Source organism: Neomonachus schauinslandi, chromosome 5 (assembly GCF_002201575.2).
Source record: "Neomonachus schauinslandi chromosome 5, ASM220157v2, whole genome shotgun sequence".
NCBI lineage: Eukaryota > Metazoa > Chordata > Mammalia > Carnivora > Phocidae > Neomonachus > Neomonachus schauinslandi.
Window position 1 is genome coordinate 92,212,069 of NC_058407.1, and position 23,128 is coordinate 92,235,196.

The 23,128-nt window shown below is 40.5% G+C and overlaps 1 protein-coding gene across 1 annotated transcript in view; it reads left to right on the plus strand.

Annotated features, from left to right (window-relative positions):
* Window positions 1-3,890: 3,890 nt before the first annotated feature.
* LRP6 (LDL receptor related protein 6) overlaps window positions 3,891-23,128 on the plus strand; it is a 174,612-nt gene continuing 155,374 nt past the window's right edge. The window contains exon 1 of the mRNA XM_021690515.1: window positions 3,891-3,979. Coding sequence (XP_021546190.1) covers window positions 3,925-3,979 — 55 coding nt within the window. The 5' untranslated portion in view covers window positions 3,891-3,924. The remainder of the gene's footprint in view (window positions 3,980-23,128) is intronic.

Here is a 23,128-nt window from a genome sequence, read left to right on the forward strand (position 1 = left end):
CAGGCAGACAAACGCTTCAGGCAGATGAACACGTGAGTTCCTTATTGATATGTTAACCACCTGCACCATAGCAATTTTAACATTTTAATTATTTGTTTTTATCAATTAGTGTTTCCAAACTAAGCTGTAAGCTTCTTGAGGGTAGGGACCATGATTAATCTCATCTTCGCTTCCCCAGCACTTAACACAGTGACTGGTATTGAATATTTTTAATAGGCACTTGAATGAATGCAAAAATAAATTCGTTAACTAGTGAGAATAATGTGCAGGCTAGGGTTTAACTGTAAGCTATAGGTTTTCACTTAAGTACATTTAAAAAAATTGGAAAAAATATAGAATATATTAATGGAAACTTAAGAACAGAAAAGTAATCTCATATTATTTTACCATCCTTTTTTTAATTTTTAAAGATTTTTATTTCTTTCTTTGACAGAGAGAGACAGCGAGAGAGGGAACACAAGCAGGGGGAGTGGGAGAGGGAGAAGCAGGCTTCCTGCGGAGCAGGGAGCCTGATGCGGGCTGGATCCCAGGACCCTGGGATCATGACCCTAGCAGAAGGCAGACGCCCAATGACTGAGCCACCCAGGCGCCCCTTATTTTACCATTCTAATGCCTGTTTCAACACACTTATTATTTACTTTTGATCTTTGCTCAAATATGTGGTAAATAAAAAAAATATATATGTATATATTTATATTTTATGTAGCTAAACTAAAATGTACATGCACTTTCTTATGGTTCTAAGTTTAACTGTAAACATTTTCCAACACTGTGGCAAAGTCATCTAAACTATCATTTTTAACAATGTATAATACTTCATTCCCCTACTTAGGTTGACAGCCTAAAGAGGTCAGGCTGTACTCCGTTTCCTCTTATAAATAGGAACAGACCCAGGTTTTGTGGGACTTGAAATTTATACAATTTTGAGAGATGTTTTCAGAAAAGAATAGAAAATTATCTTACTTTTGCAAACCATGAACCCATTCTTAGGGCTCCTCCCAGGGTTCGGAAGGGGCCTGTGAAAGTGAGGCATTCTGAAGGTTAATTTTCATCAGTTTCACGTGATCTAACTCCAGTTATAAATAATCCTGCAGTAAGCATTTTGAACATGTGATTTTTTTCCTCTCTCTTCATTATTTTCCAAGGATTCCAAGTTATTATGACACCGTTCACCTTGAAGAAGTTGAGAAAGGAAATGATCATTTATTGAGCACCTATTATATATTGAACACTTTATATATATTATTTAACTTAATCCTTACTATAAGCCTGAAGGAGGTATGATCCCCACTTTACAGATGAGGAAACTGAGGTGCAGTGTATGTAAATATCATGTCCAAAGTCACACATCTTGTAAAGTGGTGGGGTTTGGATCCTGTTTCAGTCCAAAGCTCATGCCTTCTCTTTTCCACTACCTTGTGGTGTCTCCACAGCCTCGCTAGCTTCACAGTAATATTTTCTAGGCTGCTGCTAAAAAACCTGGTTCTCAGTTATCTGTTTTGAGGAGGCCAGAAGACAAAATTTGCAGTCTTTTTTTTTTTTATGATTTTATTTATTTATTTGAGAGAGAGAGACAGTGAGAGAGAGCATGAGTAGGGAGGAGAGGGAGAAGCAGACTCGCGCGGGGCAGGGAGCCCGACGTGGGATTCAATCCCAGGACTCTTGAGATCATGACTTGAGCCAAAGGCACACGCTTAACTGACTGAGCCACCCAGGTGTCCCAAAACTTGCAGTCTTGACAGGGTTCTTGGAAGAAGGTGGTTTAAATCAGTGATGGCTAGACTTTCTCAGGTGAATTTAGGAGAAAGTGATTTGACTATTTCTGCCCTCTGTCTGCTAACAGACATGTATCACCTTGGTTCAGCACGCATTTCTTGGAAGAAGCATTATCTGAAGTTGAAAGACCTGGGCTGGGTTCGAATCCTGCTATTCACTACTTGAGTGGCCTTGGTAAGTCATTGAACTCATCATTTTCCTCCCATGTGCAATGAGGATAAGTAACAAAATCTGCCTCACTCCAGGCTTGCTTTGAGTGTCCAATGGGATGATGTATGTGCAAACACCTAGTGAACTCCAATGTTAACTGACGTACAGTAGTGACCCCTTATCTGAGGTTTTGTTTTCCACGGTTTCATTTACTGGCGGTCAACCACAGTTGGGAAGTAGATGATTCTGACTGTTGTCAAAAGATCAATAGTAGCCTAAGGCTATGTCACAGTACGGCATCATTTCACCTCACCTCATCTCTCATGGAGACATTTTATCATTTCACATCATCACAAGAAGTGGGAGTACAGTACAATAAGATAGTTTGAGAGACCACACACATAACTTCTATTATAGCATATTGTTGTAATTGTTCTATTTTATTGTTAGTTATTGTTGTTAACCTCTTACTGTGCCTAATTTATAAATTAAACTTTATCTTCGGTATGTATGTCTAGGTAAAAACAGTATATACAGGGTTGGGTACTATCCATGGTTTCAGGCATCCACTGGGAGTCTTGGAGGCATCCCCTTATTGATGAGGGGGGACTGCTGCATCAGTAACATTGTGGGAGTTGTTCCATTATCCCCGCCCATCTGCCTCCAGGTAAGTGCCTGTGACAGCTGGACAGAATGCACCTGATGGCTCCATTACGGTTAACTCCGGCTGGAGTTCCTTCCTAGGCTGAAGCTGCCACTTCTTTCTACGGGGGGTGTCTGGGCTGTTACACCCGGAAGCCCAGTGCATCAAGGGCAGCAGAAGCTGTGCAAAACCAGTCTGAGATTCTGGTGAATCTTTTCCTCCTCAAGCTGCGAGCTGATCAAAAATGCCAAACACTTACCTATAATCGCAATTTGTAAAATCCCAAACACGGTCCTTACCAATTGTCCCTTTGCTCTGTCTTAGGTGCTGACGCATTTATCTTGGAATTTTACCTGCCAGTTTAGAAATCTGTAGTCCTTGTTGGACCTAATTCTGGGGACAGTCTGTAATTCTGCAAAGCCAGGAGAAAAGAAAAAGCTCTGCTTTGAGTTAGCGTTTGAACATCCTTCACCATATCCCGTTTAAAGCTGGTGTAAGCAGCATTCGTCTTTATTTTCCCTAAAAGAAAAAAGCTTAAGCCCATTTCCAAGCCCGAAGATTGAGCTCATCGCCCCGCGTCGGGATCGGCGCGGCACTCCGAGCACGGCCTGACGCTCCGCCGGCCGCCCGCCGCCTCCCACACCCCCGGCCCAGGTGTCAGCCAGCGGGTGCCCGTACCTCCACCTGGCTCGGCCGGCGGCGACCGCACAAAGAGCGGAGCAGGCGGCGGCCAGGCCGAGCCGCAGAAAGTAGTCCCGACCACGCCGGGCTGATGTTGTTCGACGTCGCTTCACGCCCTCCGCGGGGAGGGCCGCAGTGGCCGGCCCAGGAAAGAATCCCATAGGAATGCGCTGGCGGGAGACCTTTTCCCTCCAGCTCGCCTCTGCTTGCCTGGCGGATCCCCCGGGGTCTCCAAGCAGAGGCCGTGCGCGCGGTCCCCCACTTTCTTTCGTAGCTGCACGGGAGGCGGCGCCGAGGGAGGGGCTCGCCCGCGCGCAGGAAGACCTTCGCGGCGACCCGTGGCGGCAAGGGCCCGTGGTATCCCTGCGCCGCTGCGTGAGAGGAAGAGGCTGAATGAGGAGCTGCGCGGGGGAAGCGGGGCGCCGGGGGAGGAGGCGGCGGGATGGAAGCAGACGCTGGCGTCGCGCGAGCCCCGGGCAGAGCGGCGCGGTAGAGAGGGCGGCGGCGGCGGCGGCGCGCGCGGAGCCCTGACGTGCCCCTTTCTTTCTTCTCTCTCTGGAAAGCTGGGAAGCATGAGCGTGCAGACCTGCCGCTGCGGCGGCCGCCCCGGCTCCTCGCCTCCCCCTCTTCTGGCCGCCCCTCGCCGGTGAGAGAAGAGAACGCGAGAAGGGAAGATGGGGGCCGTCCTGAGGAGCCTCCTGGCCTGCAGTTTTTGTGCGCTCCTGAGAGGTGGGAAGGGGGGGTGCGAAAGTTGGTGGGATTTGGGGGGGAGGTGGCCTTGTTTTGTGTGACTGGGGGGAGGGGGAGGGAGGGAGGGGAAGAGGAGCCAGGAGAGGCCTGGTCGTGGGGAAGGAGAGAGAAAGGGGCCCGGGAGAAGGGGCTGTGCGCTCCGCCTGGCCACAATGCAGACCCCTTCCCCGGGTTCCGGCCCTTCCCTGGACAAATCGGAGCCTCAGTCCGGGCTGCTTGTCTAGGTGAATCCCTGGAGCCCCATTCTGTCGCAATACTGAGGGTCTGTGTGTCTCTTTCTGCCAGGAGTCATCTGGGAGAAGGGTCTTTGTATGTATTTTGGCTTTTAAAATGTTTGAGCCCAAGATGCTTTAACGTTGGTCTCCTCTCTCGAAGCCCCCACCTTTTCCGTGTCTCTTACGTGAACTTTTCGAGCCTTCCTATTATTTTTCCAGGCCTTGTTACTACTAATGATTGGCTTCCGTTGGGGATATAATGATCCTGGGTGAGAGCACAGTTGGAAAGTGACTCCCAGGTTATAGGTCGAGCGTTTCAGCATTGGGATTCTTCTGAGCTTCAGCCCATAATAAAATAGAAACGTTGCTCTCGTAACCCTTGGTATTCAGGACTTGCCCCTATTTTCAGAGCATGCAAGTGTACAGTTGACACTAAGTAGGAAAGTCATCCTTGTGTGAAGAGGAGCGCGTCCTGGGACCTAAGTTATTTGCTGCGCTCCCCTGGGGACTACTTGCACTTTGGTAAATAACATAGGCTATCCTAGATAATTTGTTCGGAGAATCGCATACATTCGATGGCCCTGTAGTTTTTTGAATTGGCCTGTAAAGCTGTCACATACGCTGTGACTTTTATTTTGTGACAGTTCACTAAGGTTTTTGATTGGCCCGCAAGATTTTAACAGCTCTTCTCAAACTTATCAGTGTTGAAGTGGTGATGAGTTTGGTGCTATTGAGCATTTACCAGCCTTTACCAGCCGAGGAATTTAAGTACGGATCGACGCAATAGCTCTGGCTTTGGTTTTGTTAAAATTCTCATTTGTGTTCATGGTAAATTCTTTTCAGGTATAAGACCTCTTGAGTCTATGGAGATTTTTTGCTCTTAATTTAACAAGCTAAACTTTTGTTAAGCCTCCAACACTTGCTAAAGTTTACAGGGCACGATAGTAACTCATGATCTTGCACAAATGAGCCCAATATGACATTTCTGTGAGTGTATATTTGGATGAATGCGATTGACTTTTTTTTTTTTTTTTTTTTTTGGAGGAGGAATTTTTTTCCTTTGGTTACTCTTCTGAAGGATTATTACGTTTGAATGTTATATCTACTTATACTTAATAATTATGACTCAGTGTAAGCATATTCCAAAGCATTTTCACATGTAACCCCTTAAAGATAGTGCTCACTTAATTTTCTTGGCAGAGAATTTAATGCAGTGTTGTGTCTTTGAGAGGTTTAATAAGTGTATGTTTATTTCATTATAGTATACTCTTTGTTGAAAGGGGATTTTGCTATAGCTGTGAGAAACGTATTTGACATAAGAATATGTACATTTTTTAAGACAGAAAGTAGAGTTAAATATGAGAGTCAGGTGATTGGTTAAAGTCTTGGGGAAATCGAAGTCCATAACCTGGGATACTTCTGGTTGCCCGGTTGTATTTCTTGGAGGGTAAGAGTGTGATGTAAATGCCATTTGTTTATTTTAACACCAAATTTGAACCTAGAGTTGGGTTTGTTTCCTGGAGTTTAGAAAAGTTGCACTTGAAGTATTAATTTGAGGTATGGTGTTATGTAACAAGACCTAAAAGACTTAATATTTTAAACTCCCTCATTTCTAAGGGATGAAGGAGTCAGTAGTTTAAACTCCCTCATTTTCTTAGCAAAGTTTGCATAAGTAGACCTCTCATTTTAAATGTAGCATGTTAATGGTATAAGGTGGTCTTTGAATTTAACAGTACTTGACTGTGAGTACATATTATTTGAACCAGAATGGTATTTTGATGTGAAAGATTTTATTCATATTTTAGATTTGTTTCATTCCTCGATAGTGTCCTTCTTCTGTTACAATAGTGGCATTAGTTAACCTTGGACTCTGAGGAGAAAAATGTGATTAATTTGTTGCATTGAAATAATTTTTTTTTCACAGAGGAGTTGTTAACATTGAGAAGTAAACACTGGGATGATGGGATGATGAGAGGGTTTGGGAGACCTTTTGTTCTGTAGTGCTGTTAAATCAGTATCTGAAGGCCAAGGAATAATGCTGTCATCATCTGGGCTGCATCCCTGTCCCTACCATGGGAGGACAAAGTGTAATGGAAAGATTTGGAGATTTCGACACCAAAATCTTGGGTTCAAAGTCTGTGCTTCTCTACTTAATAACTTTGTGATTCTGGTCTAGTCAATTTCTCTGGGCCTCAGTTTCTTTACCTGTAAAATGTAGGTAGTAATACTGATCTGATATCCCTGTTTAATGGGCGTATTAAATGAAATGATGAATATCAATGATTTGCTAACGTTATTTTTGTTATAATTTTTTATTGTGGACATATCGTCAAATGCTAAGAATTTGAGATTTAATTTGTATGAGGTTTACAAATTCTTACAGGTAGAAGAGATCTTGATCATTCTGTTCTAACAGCTTCATTTGCAAGTGGGGATACTCAGATTCAGAGAGATTACGATTTGATCAAGCTCCTACAGCTAATTAATGGTAGAGGGATACTAGGGATTTATTAATGGTAGGGATTTATTGTTCATTCTTTTAGCAAATATGTTTGGAATACCTCCTGTATATCAGGCTCTTTCTTACGTTATAGTGGTGAGTAAAATAGACATGTCCCTGTTCTAATGGACCTAACAATCTGGGTTGTCTTCCTTACTATTTTAGTTCCATCTAGGTACTGATTAGAAAAGATTATGTCTCTGATTTTCTAGAGGAAATATTTTTATAAGAATAAATTTTGGAGTACCATTATGTGTATAATCTGCAAATACTTTGTCTGGGCTTGAGGAGGTTTTGTTGTTTATAAACATTTTCTGCTACTTAGTTTTTAAAAAAGTATATTAGTTTTGGTGGGATGGTGGAAAATACTGTACAGACAAGCCACTAGTATTTTCCATCTTATAGAAGCGGTCCTTGGAAAAGCTTTTTCTTTAATATCAAATATAAAATCTCGAGGAGGTAGAATGAATTTTGGAGTGGGAATCAGGAGAATTAGATTCTAAGTTTGCCATTAGTTATCTGTGTTGTAACCTTGGATAAGTCCCTTAATCTCTGTACACCTTATTTGCGTGAGGATGATGAATCCTTCTTTCGGAGATGTGTAATTCACATTAACATGTTAAGGGCTCTGAGAGAATGTGAAGTAGAGAGACCAATTTTAATTTTATCTAACCCGCTGTTTTCCAAACTTGATATTTTTTCCATAAATCCTTTTAAATTTCTGCTGAACCTTTGATCCAAGCAACACACTTGGAGAGAGCTGGACTGGATGGCCCTTTGAGCATGAGGTTGATTAGTGTGATTGATATTTGATGATAATTTCATGTACTTGAATTTGATACTTTCATTCCTACTTACTTATTTGGCTTTTGGTTTCCTCATCTGGCTAGGGAAAAATTTGATTGGTTATGTGTAAGGTTATAGCTCATTGTTATCATGAGGCCTAACAGTGATTTCCCATGGTTTGGTTTCTCAGAGACTTTTTTGTTTTGCTATAATTGGAGGTTTTTCCATTTGTTAAACTGAAGTATTCTTCCATACAGTTATACGTGCTTTGGCTATCAGAAAGGACTGTCTTTTTTGAATATCAAAGAAGACTGTGTGGAGGGTATATAAACGGAGAATATTTTATGTGAACTTAAAATTTAAACATATTGGAAAAACACAGTAACCTGTTTAGGTCATGGGTAAATATTCTTGAGAAAATTCAATCTCATCATGGAAGTTTCATTGCAAGTTTATATTCAAAGAAGATCATAAAGTGGGGCACTATAGCAGGAAGGTATGGGCTTTGTTGATAAACCAAGTTCAGATCTTCTACTACTTTATATAGCCTTGGACAAGTTACTTAGCTTTAGTGACCTCTTCTGTTAAATAGGGATAATACCTTACAAGATTTTTATGAGAACTGATGGGATAATATTTGCAAAGGGAGAGTATAGTGCATAGTCAATAGTAGACTTTGAATAAATTGTTGCTAATATTAAGATGGCTAAGTTAAAAGAAATATTAATGCTCAGGAAAGACTAGTAAAACATTTAAGTGTCAGGCACTGTTACAGGGAGTCAATAGTTTTAGGCCAGTGGTCTTTGAACTTTTTTTTGACTCTTCTGCAACCAAAGCAGAAGTTCCATGAAATACTTTCACTTCTGATATTTTCTTTTTTTTTTTTTTAAAGTTTTTATTTATTTTTTTAAGTAATCTTTACCTCCAACGTGGGGCTCAAATTCATGACCCCAAGGTCAAGTCACATGCTCCATCATCTGAACCAGCTAGTCATCCCACTTCTGATATTTTCTATTTTATATAACTAAAATGGCCACTGTATTAATTTTACCTTAAAGAAATGCAGCTTTAACACTGTTTTAGGTATTATAAATAAACTAGAAGATAAATAGTGCAGCTGATTGTGATACTTATTTACTTATTTAAGGGTTAAGTATAGGCAAAATAATTTTATCAGAACATTGTTTAATTGACAAAATTTTTATTGTATTATTTCGTTACAACAGTTAAAATTATTCAATTGATAGACTTCTCCCTGCAGGATGGGTAAATGCTATACTGAGTTCCTGCATTGCATGTTTAACTCTTTGTATGAGAATTTTTATATATGTTCTGTAAAATGAGCCTCATCTTAGTACTAGAACACCTCCATTTGAATAACTTTGAAATTTAGTCAAATACATAGACCAGGCAACCTAAGAATAGAATATTAGCCCTTGAAATTACTAATTTAAAATATAATTCATCATAAATACAAGGAAAATAATGTTATTTGGTATTATTAACACATGCTTGGTTTCTCAAACTTGTGTTATTTGTGGCAGTGACTATCCTCACAAACAGTTCAAGACATTCAGATGTGAGACAGGAAAATATTAAAATGTGCCTTCGCTCTGTTTGGTGAAAATTACTGGTATTTCAATGCCGTGATCCTCTTAGCTGTAATGTAACTTGCTTTTTTTTAAGATTGTATTTATTTGAGAGAGAGAGCATACGCATGAGTGGGGAGGGGGAGGAGCAGAGGGAGAGGGAGAAGCAGACTCCCTACTGAGCAGGGAGCCTGAAATGGGGTTTCAGTTCCAGGACCCCCAGATCATGACCTGAGTTGAAGGCAGATGCTTCAGTGACTGAGCCACCCAGGTGCCCCATAACTTGCTAACTTTTATTTCTGTGATACCTTGCTTGGAAGGGCCAGGAGATTGGGGATGCAAAGTGAAATCATATTTTTAGGCAAAAAAATTTATTAAGTGAATCTTTAAGTTATAAATTGACATTAGGCCTAAAGTTATTGATTACATTCTCAGTAAAAATAAAAATGCAGAGGTAAATATGATTTGCAGTAGTCCTGTTTTTCAAGAAAGTAGTCATTCAGATACTAGAAAACTGTACCTTTATCAAATTATGTATGTTTGGCCAGGAAGCCATTTTTCTCTGATGGCTTTGGTTAGTCATCACTTTATCACTCTTAGACCAAAATCACATCAAGTACAGGGTATGGGTATAGGAGTCTTTCTCATTATTGGCCAGCTTTATTGGGAGGTGTAATTTAAGTGTATCCATATATCCAATTTAAAGATTCTGTATTTTGCAAGTCTGAGAAAGCTACATCTGAACTTCATGAACGTGAACTCTTAGCTACACTCTTATATGGTCTTTATTTGTAAGTTTCTTGATTTTTGCCAGTGAAGACAACAGCTCTTTGTTAGATGTAAAGTGTTTCAGGAATAGATTTTTTTCCCCTTCATATAGCACCATGAACCAGAGCTTTGCATATATGAAGTATTCTAAATTTTACATTTAAAGCAATATTAAAAGATGTGAATTTTTATGACGTTTATATAGTCTGTTTGGAACTTCATTTTGTGTTTTGTATCAAATTATTTATTAGACATGGTATAAATTTGTAGCTACTGTAATTTTTTTTAGCACAGATTAGAGAAAAATAATCAGAAATAAATCAGTGTATTTATATCTGAGACCGAATTTGAAATGTGGATTATGTAATGTGTTTTCTGGTTTTAGGATATAACTATTGCATTGGTAATATCATTAGCATGCTCAAGCACTTTTTAAACCCAGTTTTTTTTTTTTTTTTAAAGATAGAATTCACATACCATAAGGTTCTCCATTTTAAAGTGTCCAGTTCAGTGTTTTTAGTATATTCACAGGGCTGTACAGCCATCACCACTGTCTAATTCCAGAACCTTTTCATCACCCCCAAAAGAAACCCTGTACCCCTTAGCAGTCACTTTTCATTTCCTCTTCCCCCAGCCTTTGGTAATGACTAATCTACTTTTCTGTCTCTATGGATTTGCCTGTTCTGAACATTTCATATAAATGAAATCCTACAATATGTGGCCTTTTGTGTATGGCTTTAACTTAGCATAATATTTTCAAGGTTCATTCATGTTTATAGCACATATCAATACTTCCTTTTTATGGCTGAATAATACTCCATTGTGTGGATACAGGAAGTACTTTCTAATGAGTGTGGGTTTGATCATTGGGATCTTTATCTTCAGAAATTATTTTTGAAATCTCTTTTTGAAGTTATAGAAATAAACATGAAAAAAAATCCAAGTTCTTGCTTTTCTGCTGGAGAAGTACTCAGTTCACCAGCACCTCATTTCTGTGTATTGACTTACATAGAGCCCTGTCTCAGTTAAACTCTTTTACCAAATTCATATTAGATTAATAGGATAGAAGGGATATGAACAATTACTGGCCCAAGACAGTAATTTCACATGCAGTGCCTTCTGTATGTACTTCATTTTACCTGGGCCTTATTACAGTTTTGGAAATGATACCAGTCATTTTTAATAGAGGAAAATAAATGTCAGTGTTGTTTTGGAGTTTGCAAATAGGTGGTTTGTCATAATACTGTTAAATAAAAACCAGTCTGGATTTAGGTAAGGAGAGACTATTCGAGATGATATTAAAATAAGGAGAATGCTCTGACTGAAAGATCTGCAAATGTCTCAAAATCAAGCACAAAAAAAACTTTCGTAGAGAAGGCTAAGCAGGCCAGCAGGAACTTTGTATGGGGGTGAGTCAAGAGGGTGGGGATAAGCAGATTACATGATCAGGATAACTTAACTGGATTTGTTTTCCCCCTGTGGTCAGCTGATACTTGGAATGACCTGTTAAGGGGGGGGGGAAGTTCTGCATCTGCTTGCTTAAACTTAGAGCAAGCCAAAGTTTAGGGGCTTGTCAGCTAAATCAGTGGATACGTTATGAACAGTTGTGAGCACTTGATCAGTTCCCCTGTTTAAAACAAAATTTTTCACTATTAGGGATATGTTTTAGTCTGTTGAGGCCTTTAGCTTTTTGCTATAACAAGAAGAGTATAGATTAGGTGGTTTGTAAACCACCCAGTTTATATTGTTTATAAACAATAGACATTTATTTCTCACAGTTCTGGAGGCTGGAAGTCCAAGATCAAGGTGCCAGCATGGACAGTTTCTGGTGAGGATCCTCTCTGGGTTGCATACTGCTGACCTCTCTTTGTATCCTCACAGGGTGGATAGCAAGAGAGAAGAAATAAGCTCTCGGCTCTTCAAAGGGTACTAATTCCATTCATGAGGACTCCATCCTCATGCCCCCCCTTTTTTTTCCCACTCTTATGACTTCATGTAAGGCGGGCTAAATACTCCCCAAAGGCCTCACCTCCCGATACCTTCACATAGTGGGGGTAGGGTTTCAACATAAGAATTTTGGGGGACACAAACTTTCAATTCCTAACAGGGTAGAAGAAGAGTCATTGTGAAGTTGATATCATTAGATTTGACCTGATTATTTATGTAGGTATAGGCCTTGTGAGTTTGCCTTGCTGGACATTTTTTTTGGTTTGTTTTTTAAAGATTTTTTAAAAAATTTATTTATTTATTTATTTGACAGAGAGAGAGAGAGCACAAGCAGGGGGAGTGGGAGAGGGAGAAGCAGGCTTCCTGCTGAGCAGGGAGCCCAACGCGGGGCTCGATCCCAGGACCCTGTGATCATGACCTGAGCGGAAGGCAGATGCTTAACGACTGAGCCACCAGGCGCCCTGTTTTTTTGTTTTTTAAAGTTTTATTTATTTATTTGACAGAGAGAGACATTGAGAGAGAGAACACAAGCAGGGGGAGTGGGAGAGGGAGAAGCAGGCTTCCCGTGGAGCAGGGAGCCCAATGCAGGGCTTGATCACGGGAGTCCGGGATCACGACCTGAGCCGAAGGCAGACACTTAACTGACTGAGCCACCCAGGCGCCCCTGCTGAACGTTTTTGTGAGGAATCTTGGATTGGACTTGAAGAAAAAATGATTATTAAAGTATAATTGACGTGCAGTGTTACGTTAGTTTTGGGTGTACACTATATAGTGATTTGACAGTTCTGTACATTACTCAGTGCTCATCATGATGAGTGTAGTCCTCCTCCATCGCTGTACAGTGTTACTGCAATATTATTGGCTGTATTTCCTGTGCTGTCCTTATCACCGCTGTGACTTATTTATTTTATAAGTGGGAGTTTGTACCTCTTAATTTCCTTCATTTTTCCTCATCCCCCCCCACTCACCTTCCCTCTGGCAACCACCAACTTGTTCTTTGTATTTAATAGTCTGGCTTTTTAAATTTGTTTTGTTTTTTTGGATTCCACATATGAATGAAATCTTATGTGTCTTTGTTTGACTTATTTTATTTAGCGTAATACCCTCCAGGTACCTCTGTGTTGTCACAGATAGCAAGATTTCATTCTTTTTTATGGTAGAGTAATAGTCCATTGTGTGTGTGTGTGTGTGTGTGTACATCACATCTTCATCCATTTATCTATTGATGGATACTTGGGTTGCTTCCATATTTTGGCTATTAATAAGTTACACTGCAGTAAACATAAGAGTGCATATGTCTTTTTGAATTAATGTTTTTGTTTTCTTTGGGTAAATACCCACAGTGAAATTACTGGATCATATGGTATTTCTGTTTTTAATTTTTTGAGGAAACTCCATGCTGTTTTCCACAGTGGTTGCACCAGTTTACATTCCCAAAAACAGTGCATGATGTTCCTTTTTTTCCACATCCTTGCCAACACTTGTTTCTTGTCTTTTTAATAATAGTCATTTTGACTGGTGTGACGTGACATCTCATTGTGGTTTTGATTTGCATTTCTCTGATGATTAATGATGTTGAGCATTGTTTCATATGTCTCTTGGCCATCCATATGTCTTCTTTGGAAAAATGTCTCTTCATGTCCTCTATTCATTTTTTAATCAGATTTTTTTTGGCATTGAATTGTGTAAGTTTGTTATGTATTTTGGATATTAATCCCTTATCAGATAAATGATTTGCAAATATCTTCTCCCATTCAGTAGGTCGCCTTTTTGTTTTTTTGATGGTTTGCTGTGCAAAAGTGATTCTGGTGTAGTCCCAATGGCTTTAAAAGATTTATTTATTTGAGAAAGAGAGTTCCCCCTCTCTCCTTGAGAGAAACCCAAGTAGACTCCACGCTGAGCAAGGAGCCTACATAAGGCTTGGTCTCATGACCCTGAGATCACAACCTGAGCTGAAACCAAGAGTTGGATGCTTAGCCGACTGCACCTACTAGGTGCTACTTCAGCCTCTTGAAGCCAAGGAAGCCAAGTCAAGAATTCACTATCAGGTTTCACTTGTAGTACTTACAGATTCTGGTGAATTCTTGAGGTTCTCAAACATAGCCTAGAGTTCCTGGGCCTGCCTGGAAGTGATCTTGCTTACTTCACCTGCGAGGCTAGGAACTTTAGGCCAGGTACCAGTCTAGTTTTCCTAAGAGAACTGTGAGCACTGGCTTCATGAAGTCAACTATAGCTCCTTAAAACTGTCTGGTCGTATTTAATTAAATGAGCACTGCTTTCAAATATGGCATTCCAGTCAAAGCCTCAGTTGCATAACCAATGTTTCCACCTAGGGGACAGACTCTTATTGAACCTGTGCAAATATTTATATTGCTATGAAAATAAGAATACACAATAAAAGTTTTTGAATTATGGAAGAGTCAGGCAGGGAGAAAAAGATGTTTTATTTCTGTTTACAAAAGCATATTCTGCTTTAAATCATTAATGAGTTATAGATAACGTAAAAGAAAAAAGAGTTCTTTATATCCAGAAAATAGAACATTAAAGCATCAGCAATATCTTAAATAAAACTCGTAAGCATCCTTCATCAGTTTATTCTGTCCTATTAATTAATTCTTGTTCGGCTAGACCTTGGGTTAGTAGTCTTATGAATCTATCTGCTTCCCCACTAGCTTTTTGGAAATCCTGACTTAGTCCACTGGTATAGTCTCAAAGTTATTTAAGTGATGCCATCAGAAGCCCAAGAGTACCCAGTATAGTCCTTTTTCAACAGTCTTTTTTTGTTGTTGAAGATGAGCACTCTAGCTTATAGCTGATTTGCAAGCACTTTCAGAGAAGCATCAGAATAAAACCAAAAAACTTACCTGCAGATGACAAAAGACGTAAAATGGTAGTGATTAAGTTACTCTTGATAATTTAAATTAATTAGTTGATTAATTTTTAAATTAAATAATCTCCATGCCCAGTGTGGGGCTCACACTCGTGACCCTGAGATCAAGAGTCATCTGCTCTACCAGCTGAGCCAGCCAGGTGCCCCACTACTGATCATTTTAAAAGTGAAAGATCTGTTGAGAGTTTGTTATAAAATATAATGTGAGTGATGAGGAAATTTGGTTCTTTTGTGGCATGCAAACCAAAGTCAGTTCAATCCAAAAAAGTTTTAGACAAAATATCTAGAAGCATAATAATTAGCCTTATTTTAAAGAAGAGTGGATATTATATCTAATTTATGTGTATAAATGTATATGATCTTTGCAGAGAATAAAACCATAAAATATATAATAATCCTGAGCCATATGTCCTATCAAACATATAGTTAGAGCACATCAAGAATATATCAAGATTAGGAAGGGGTGGTGGTGGAGCAGGGTGGGAAGGGAACCCAAAACAACCAAAAGAATATATCAAGATTATTAAGTAAAAAATTTTAGTAAGTCTGGAATAAGTCCTAAACATTTGTATAATAAAATTCTGTAAGTAAGTGATGAGAATTCTGATCGAGAAATACTGGCCTATCTGGTAGAATATAGTATATTCAGATATGCTGTATATGACCAAGTTAACATAAAAAAATATATATAACTGAAATTATCAGTGATGATACAACAGTACTGTTATCTAATATTAGGCAGAGCAGCACCAGGACTCCTGATAAATAGAAACATATCATGGATGGTGAGAGTACTGATAAATTTCTAGACTTCATATAACTTCTGAAGTAATAATAATATTTTACTCATATAGATTTAACCTAGGGAGGGTAAGCATCACTTCTGATTTTGACAGTGCTTCCCATGCAAATCATAACATTGATCAAGTAAACGTAATTATTATTTTTTAAAAAGATTTTATTTATTTATTTATTTGAGAGAGAGCACAAGCAGGGGAGAGGGAGAAGCAGACTTCCACTGAACAAGGAGCCCAACGTGTGGCTCGATTCCAGGACCCTGGGATCATGACCTGAGCTGAAGGCAGAGGTTTAACCAACTGAGCCACCCAGGCACCCCAATCTAATTATTTTTAATACCTCTCTTTACAAGGTGAAAGAAGAAATTCTTTGTGGATTCCCAGGAACCCTTTGGGAAATTTCAATAATAGTCATAGGGGCAACATACATCATTTAGGATTTGATTTTGAAAAGGCAGAATGTCAGAAGTTGTCAGGAGATTTAGAGATTTGAACATTTGGTTAAATAGGATCATGGGTCAGTGAGAAGAAATACTTGGCTACCTATTTTACCAAAGTGTCAAAAAATTTTATTTAAAGTAAACATAGGAAGGAACATGATGAACCATAACTCTTTCAAAAGTGAGAAGACTTTTTTTAAACAATCAAGGTAATGATAAAGTCAATTTCAAGCACTGGAAATTCTGATAAGACAGAGTTTTTGCCTTCTGGGGAGAGTACTCAGAAGGCAAAGAAAAACCTTTTATAATCTTTATTCATTTAAGATTTATTTATTTATTTTAGAGAGAGAGAGCACAAGTGGGAGAAGGAGAGAATCTCAAGCAGACTCCACATGGAGCCCAATGCGGGACTGCCATCTCAAAACCCTGAGATCATGATCCGAACCAAAACCAGGAGCAGACACTTAACCGACTGCACCACCCAGGCGCCCCTTATAACTTCTTTATTAAGAGCAGACCAACGACTCAAGAAAATTTTGTCATTTAATAGAAGATCAAATTTTTGTTTTGTGCAAGTAACAATATTTGATACTAAAGCACTTTTCAAAACTCTAACAAAATAAACGCATCAGATCTTAGCCAGCTTTGACCACAACAAAAAAATTTCTTTTTCATAAACTTTTTATAACCTTTTTTTTTTTTTAAGATTTTATTTATTTATTTGACAGAGAGAGACACAGCGAGAGAGGGAACACAAGCAGGGGGAGTGGGAGAGGGAGAAGCAGGCTTCCCGCAGAGCAGGGAGCCTGATGCAGGGCTCGATCCCAGGACCCCGGGATCATGACCTGAACCGAAGGCAGACGCTTAATGACTGAGCCACCCAGGAGCCCCAACTTTTTTTTTTAAAGATTTTATTTATTTATTTGACAGGGAGAGACACAGCGAGAGAGGGAACACAAGCAGGAGGAGTGGGAGAGGGAGAAGCAAGCTTCCCGCAGAGCAGGGAGCCCGATGCGGGGCTCGATCCCAGGACCCTGGGACCATGACCTGAGCCGAAGGCAGACGCTTAACGACTGAGCCACCCAGGCACCACAAGCCCCAACTTTTTATAACGTTTTATATCCATTCAGGTTTTGTCCTACATCTTGTTCTCTCTATTCTGGAAAAATTAGTCATTTTACTTTGGGATTATTTTCTTTTTCTTAATAAAAACACATTATACATATCCCTATACAGAGTTGTTCTTTCCTGTCACTATTTCTCCTGGTAGAGTCTCTTTTAAATATAAGATTATGACTTATAAATTACTGCTATTTTACAGAGAAAACAGAGTTGCATAACTGTGAACAGTCATGCACCATCATTTTGCAGTAGACTGGCAGAGCTTATGAATATACATCTTACAACTTTTTATAGCTGTACACTTCTCAATATGGCAAAAATGAATATGCCTATAAATAAACTCAAATATATATAGCTGCTTGGTACCATAAAAGTAAGAGGGGGAAAAAAAAGTATAAACTTGAAATGCTTATGCTTTATTGTTCTGTCTTAATTAGAAATGACTTTGGTATTTAATAAATACCCGTGAATTAATTTACCATAGCTTTTTTTTTTTTTTAAGATTTTATTTATTTCAGAGAGAAAGCATGCAGAAGTGGAGGGGAGAGGCAGAGGGAAAGGGAGAGAGAGAAGCAGGCTTCCCACTGAGCAGGGAGCCTGTTGTGGGACTCTGTCCCAGGGTCCTGGGATCACGACCTGAGCTAAAGGCAGACACTTAACTGAGCCACCCAGGTGCTCTTCCAGTTCATATTTTTAACTCAGGTCCCTGAGAGCCCCTCATGAGTCTCTAGTAGGGAAAAGGGAGGCTTAAAGCTCAGGTGGCTATAGGGAATTGAGGGTTTGGAGTGAGAAGGGAAGGGTCTGATACGGTAGATAGAGGGTTGGAGGAGATTGGGGTATTAAAGGAGGATAGATAAAGGATTCAAGAGAACTGACAGGAAGGTTGAGGGTGGTAAAAAGGACAAAGGAAGAGCAGAGGGTAATGGGAAAGGAGAGGTTTTAGCTGAGCCAGTTTGGGGAGGTCCCAAGTTTTGCAAGGAGGACATTGAAGTTATAAATTGTCTCTAGTAAAGTTTTGCCATTTTTGAAGATACTGAGTTGAGTTAGTGCTATAATGGTGAAGCATGCAGTCAGTGGGAGAAGAGGAATGGTGCTCAACAGAATGAGAGTTACTTATGGGATTAAATGATTAAATCAGAAATAAGAGTTCAAAAGAGCTGGGAAAGAGTACAAATGTACCTTGCAGATACTGCGGGTTTGCTTCCCGACCACCGTAGTTAAATGAATATTGCGACAAGGCAAGTCAAATGAATTTTTTAGTTTCCTAGTTCATATAAAAGTTATGTTTACACTGTACTGTAGTCTTTTAGGTGTGCATTAGTATTATGTCTAAGAAACAACACATATGCCTAAATTTAAAAATATTGCTAAAAAATGCTGACTATATTCGGAGCTTTCATCAAATTGTACTCTTTTTGCTGGTGGAGGGTCTTGCCTTGATGTTCATGGCTGCTGACTGATCAGGTTGATGGTTGCTGAAGGTTGGGGTGGCTGTGGCAATTTCTTGAAATAGAAAACAATGAACTTTGTTGCATCGATCGACTCTTCCTTTCGTGAGCGATTTCTCTGTAGCATGTGATGCCATTTGATAGCATTTTACGTATAGTACAGTTTCTTTAAAAATTGAAGTCAGTCCTTTCAAAGCCTGCTGCTACTTCATCAACTAAGTTGATGTAATATTCTAAATCCTTTGTTGTCATTTCAACAGTCTTCCTAGCATCTTCACGAGGAGTGGATTCCATCTCAAGAAACCACTTTCTTTGCTCATCTGTAAGAAGCAACTCCTCAGCTGTTCAGGCTTTATCATGAGATTGCAGCAATTCAGTCACATCTTTAGGTTCCACTTCTAATTTTCTTATTATTTCCATCACATCTGTAGTTACTTTCTCTGCTGAAGTCTTGAACCTCTAAAAGTCATCCATATGGGTTGGAATCCAAACTCTTGTTAATGTTGATATTTTGATCTCTTTCCATGATTCATGGAAAGGTGGCATCTAGAATGGTGAATCCTTTCCAGAAGGTTTTCAATTTCCTTTCTCAGATTCATCAGAGGAATCACTGTCTATGATAGCTGTAGCCTTATAAAATATATTACTAAAATAATAAGACTTGAAAGTTGAGGGTGCCTGGGTGGCTCAGTTGGTTAAGCGACTGCCTTCGGCTCAGGTCATGATCCTGGAGTCCCAGGATCGAGTCCCGCATCAGGCTCCCTGCTCGGCAGGGAGTCTGCTTCTCTCTCTGAACCTCCCTCCTCTCATACTCTCTATCTCATTCTCTATCTCAAATAAATTAAAAAAAAAAAATCTTTAAGACTTGAAAGTTGAAATTGCTCCTTCCTTTGTGGGCTGCAGAATGGATGTTGTATTAGCAGGCATGAAAACAGCATTAATCTTGGTGGACATCTCCATCAGACCTCTTCGGTGACAGGTGCGTTGTCAACGAGCAGTAATATTTTGAAAGGCATTTTTTTTTCTGAGAAGTGGGTCTCAACATTGGGTTTAAAACATTCAGTAAACCATGTTATAAACAGATGTGTTGTCATCCAGGCTTTGCTGTTCCATTTACAGAGCAGGCAGAGTAGATTTAGCATAATTCTTAAGCACCCTAGGATTTTCAGAATGGTGAATGAGCATTGGTTTCAACTTAGAGTCACCAGCTGCATTAGCCCCTAACAAGAGACTCAGTCTATCCTTTGACATTTTGAAGCCAGGAATTGACTTCTCTCCAGCTGTGGAAGTTCTAGGTGGCATCTTTTTCCATTATAAGGTGGTTTTGTTTACGTTGAAAATGTGTTGTTTAGTGTAGCCACCTTCCTTAATTATCTTAACTAGATCTTCTGAATAGCTTGCTTCTGCTTCTGTATTAGTACTTGCTGCTTTACCTTGCACTTTTTTGTTACAGAGATGGCTTCTTTCTTTAAACCTCATGAACCAACCTCTGCTAGCTTCAAACTTTTCTGCAGCTTCCTCACTTCTCTCAGCCTTCATAGAATTGAAGAGAGCTTGGGCCTTGCTTTGGGTTAGGGTTTGGCTTAAGGGAATGTTGTGGCTGGTTTGATCTATCTAGACCACTAAAACTTTTTCCATATCATCAATAAGGCTTTTGTGCTTTCTTATCATTTGTATCTTCACTGGAATAGCACTTTTTTTTTAAATTTTATTTTTTTAAATTTTATTTTATTATGTTAGTCACCGTACATTACATCGTTAGTTTTTGATGTAGTATTCCACGATTCATTTTTTGCTTATAACACCCAGTGCTCCATGCAATACATGCCCTCCTTAATACCCATCACTGGGCTAACCCATCCCCCCATCCCCCTCCCCTCTAAAACCCTCAGTTTGTTTCTCAGAGTCCATAGTCCCTCATGGTTCATCCCCCCTCCAATTTCCCCCCTTCATTTTTCCCTTTTAATTTCCTTCAAGAGCTTTCCCTTTGCACTCACAACTTGGCTAACTGGTGCAAGAGGCCTAGCTTTCAGCCTGTCTCAGCTTTTGACGTGCCTTCCTCACTAAGCTTAATTACTTCAAGCTTTTGATTTAAAGTGAGAGATCTGTGACTCTTACTTTCACTTGAACACTTAGGGGCCATTGTAGGGTTATTCATTGGCCTCATTTCAGTATTGCTGTGTCTCAGGGAATACAGGGGCCTGCGGAGAGGGAGAGACACAGGGGAATGTCTAGTTGGTAGAACAGTCAGAACACAGAAAACATTTGTCAATTTGGTTGTCTTACATGGGTGCAGTTTTGTGGTGCCCTAAAATAATTAGACTAGTAGCATTGAAGATCAGTGATCAAAGATTACCATAACAAATAAAACAGTAATGAAAATGTTAGAAATATTGGAACAATTACCATAATGTGAAATACGTATGTGAAGTGAGCAAATGCGGTTGGAAAAATGGCACCAATAGACTTGCTTGATGCAGGTTTGCCACAAACCTTTAATTTGTAAAAAATGCAGTATTTGTGAGGTGCAATAGAGTGAAGTGCGATAGAATGAGGTGTGCCTGTATTCCCTTGTGATGAGCCAAGGAAATTCCCACTGTAATCTCCACTGGAGGAGTCAAGGGAAGATAGAATAGCTGGGAATATTCCTTAGAGACTCTATGTTGCCATTAATTGATTTCTCCATTCTAGCCATTGTCTTCACAATTGCTAGCCTGAATTCCATCTCCGACATCTTGGTTATATCTGCATCCATTTGTAAATCTGCAGCATAAGTCATAATCTCTGAGTCTTTTCTGTTTGGGGGGCTCCTCCTCCTAGTCATTCTGTTGACGGGTGTTTGAGGGAATGTATAGAGTCCAGAACCCAAGCAAGATGCACCTGTTTTCTTGGGACCTTAGGGTTGCTGGCCTCTTGTTTTCCCAGCCTGTCTTCTAGGGGAGGGGCCTGCCCCACTGTTACTCAGGCAACCCTGTTTGGGCGGAGTTGCCCTGCACCCCCTGTGGCGGGGGATTGGCTCAGTGGGAATCAGTCTTTGGGGCTTTTGTTCTCTGGCGCCTTTCCCTTGCGGCTTTCTGCGTCTCTTCCGCGAGTCAGAACAGAAGAGACCGTTTCCAACCCTCTGCCTCAGAGCAGAGAGACCTCAGTCTGTTCTTCAGTGAGCTCTCCAGGCCACACCGTCTCCGTTTCTGTCCGTGCTGCTATAAACTGCAGTGTCCTGGGTTGTGCGCCCCTCCGCAGCGCTCCCAGTCCTGCCTCCAGGTCGGGGCACGTCTCTGCCCTTTGTGCTTCTAAAACCGCCAGCCGCTCCCAGTTCGCGCGCTTGACTCCGCAGTTTGGGGTTCTGTCCCGGGGACTGCAGTTCGCGTGTGCGCGACTCCGCAGCTCGGGGTTTCCACCCCGGGGGTTGCAGTTCACCAGCGGGACCTGGCGCACGGGGTTTCCGTCTCGGAGGCTGCAGTTCCCCTGCGCGCGACCGTCGCTCTGGGTTTCTGTCCAGGGGGCTGCGGTTCGCGTGCACGCGACCCCGCCGGTCTGGTTTTCCACCCCAGGGGCTGCCCTAAAGTTCTTTCCCTTCGCTACCGGTCTGCGAGTCTGTGCCCCGTCTGCAGTGCGTGAGGCTGTCACTCACCGGCGGTGCAGGATCCCCACGGCCAGGCACCCTCCCGCTGCCGTTTATCCTCCGATATCTGCCCGCAGAATCACGGCTCTCCACTTTGTACCTCAAAACCAACCGCCTGCGATATTCTGTTTGTAGAGATCCAGATCTTCTTACATCTCAGGCTGGTTTCGTGGGTGCTCACAGTGGTCTGGTAGATATCCAGCTCAATTCTGGGGGTCCCCTACTCCTCTGCTATCTTTTTTCCCCCCCTCTAGGTGGAAATATTCCTATTCAAGAGTCAGGGTGTGATTCTCAAAGAGCCAAAGAAAAAAGTTTCTTTGCCGGAAAATATCAGAGTACTATGTTGCAACAGACTAGATGCCTGGAGCACTGGTTCAAGAGTTGAGCTTAAGGAAAGATACCTGAATCTCTGGACAGGAGAGGAATTTAAATAGGATTATCAAGGTGGGAATGGTGTGTGTGAAGTCCAGTCCTCATCCAAGTCATGTCACCATACAAATGTCAAAAATAAATCCCTACTCAGTCAGGGAGATTATTCAAAAAGGTTATTGTAATAGGTAGAATGCTCTGACCACAAGATATGTTGGTATCTCAAAATCAAACACAAAAAGGCTTTTCTCTTGAAGTGCCAGCAGGATCTTTGTGGGAGAGTGGGATAAGCTGGTGGGGGTTAGGAGATGACATGACCATGGTAGTTTAACAGATGTTTTTTTTTTCCTGTGGTCACCTTATACTCAGAATGAGTCCTTAAGAGAGGATGTTCTGTGTTGTTTTGCTTAAGCTGAGAGCTAGCTAAAGTTTAGGGGTCTGTGGGGAGGAGATAAGCTTGACTAAACTTTGAACAAGTCAGTAGGTAAGTAACGGGCATTTGTGAACACTTGGCCAGAATTAATGTAAAATCCTTTTGGGTTTATGACAAATATATTGTTAGATCAGGTTCTGGAGAATTCCTTTTAGATATTAGTAGATTTACCATATCTCTGTAAGGCAGTGAACTCTTTCTA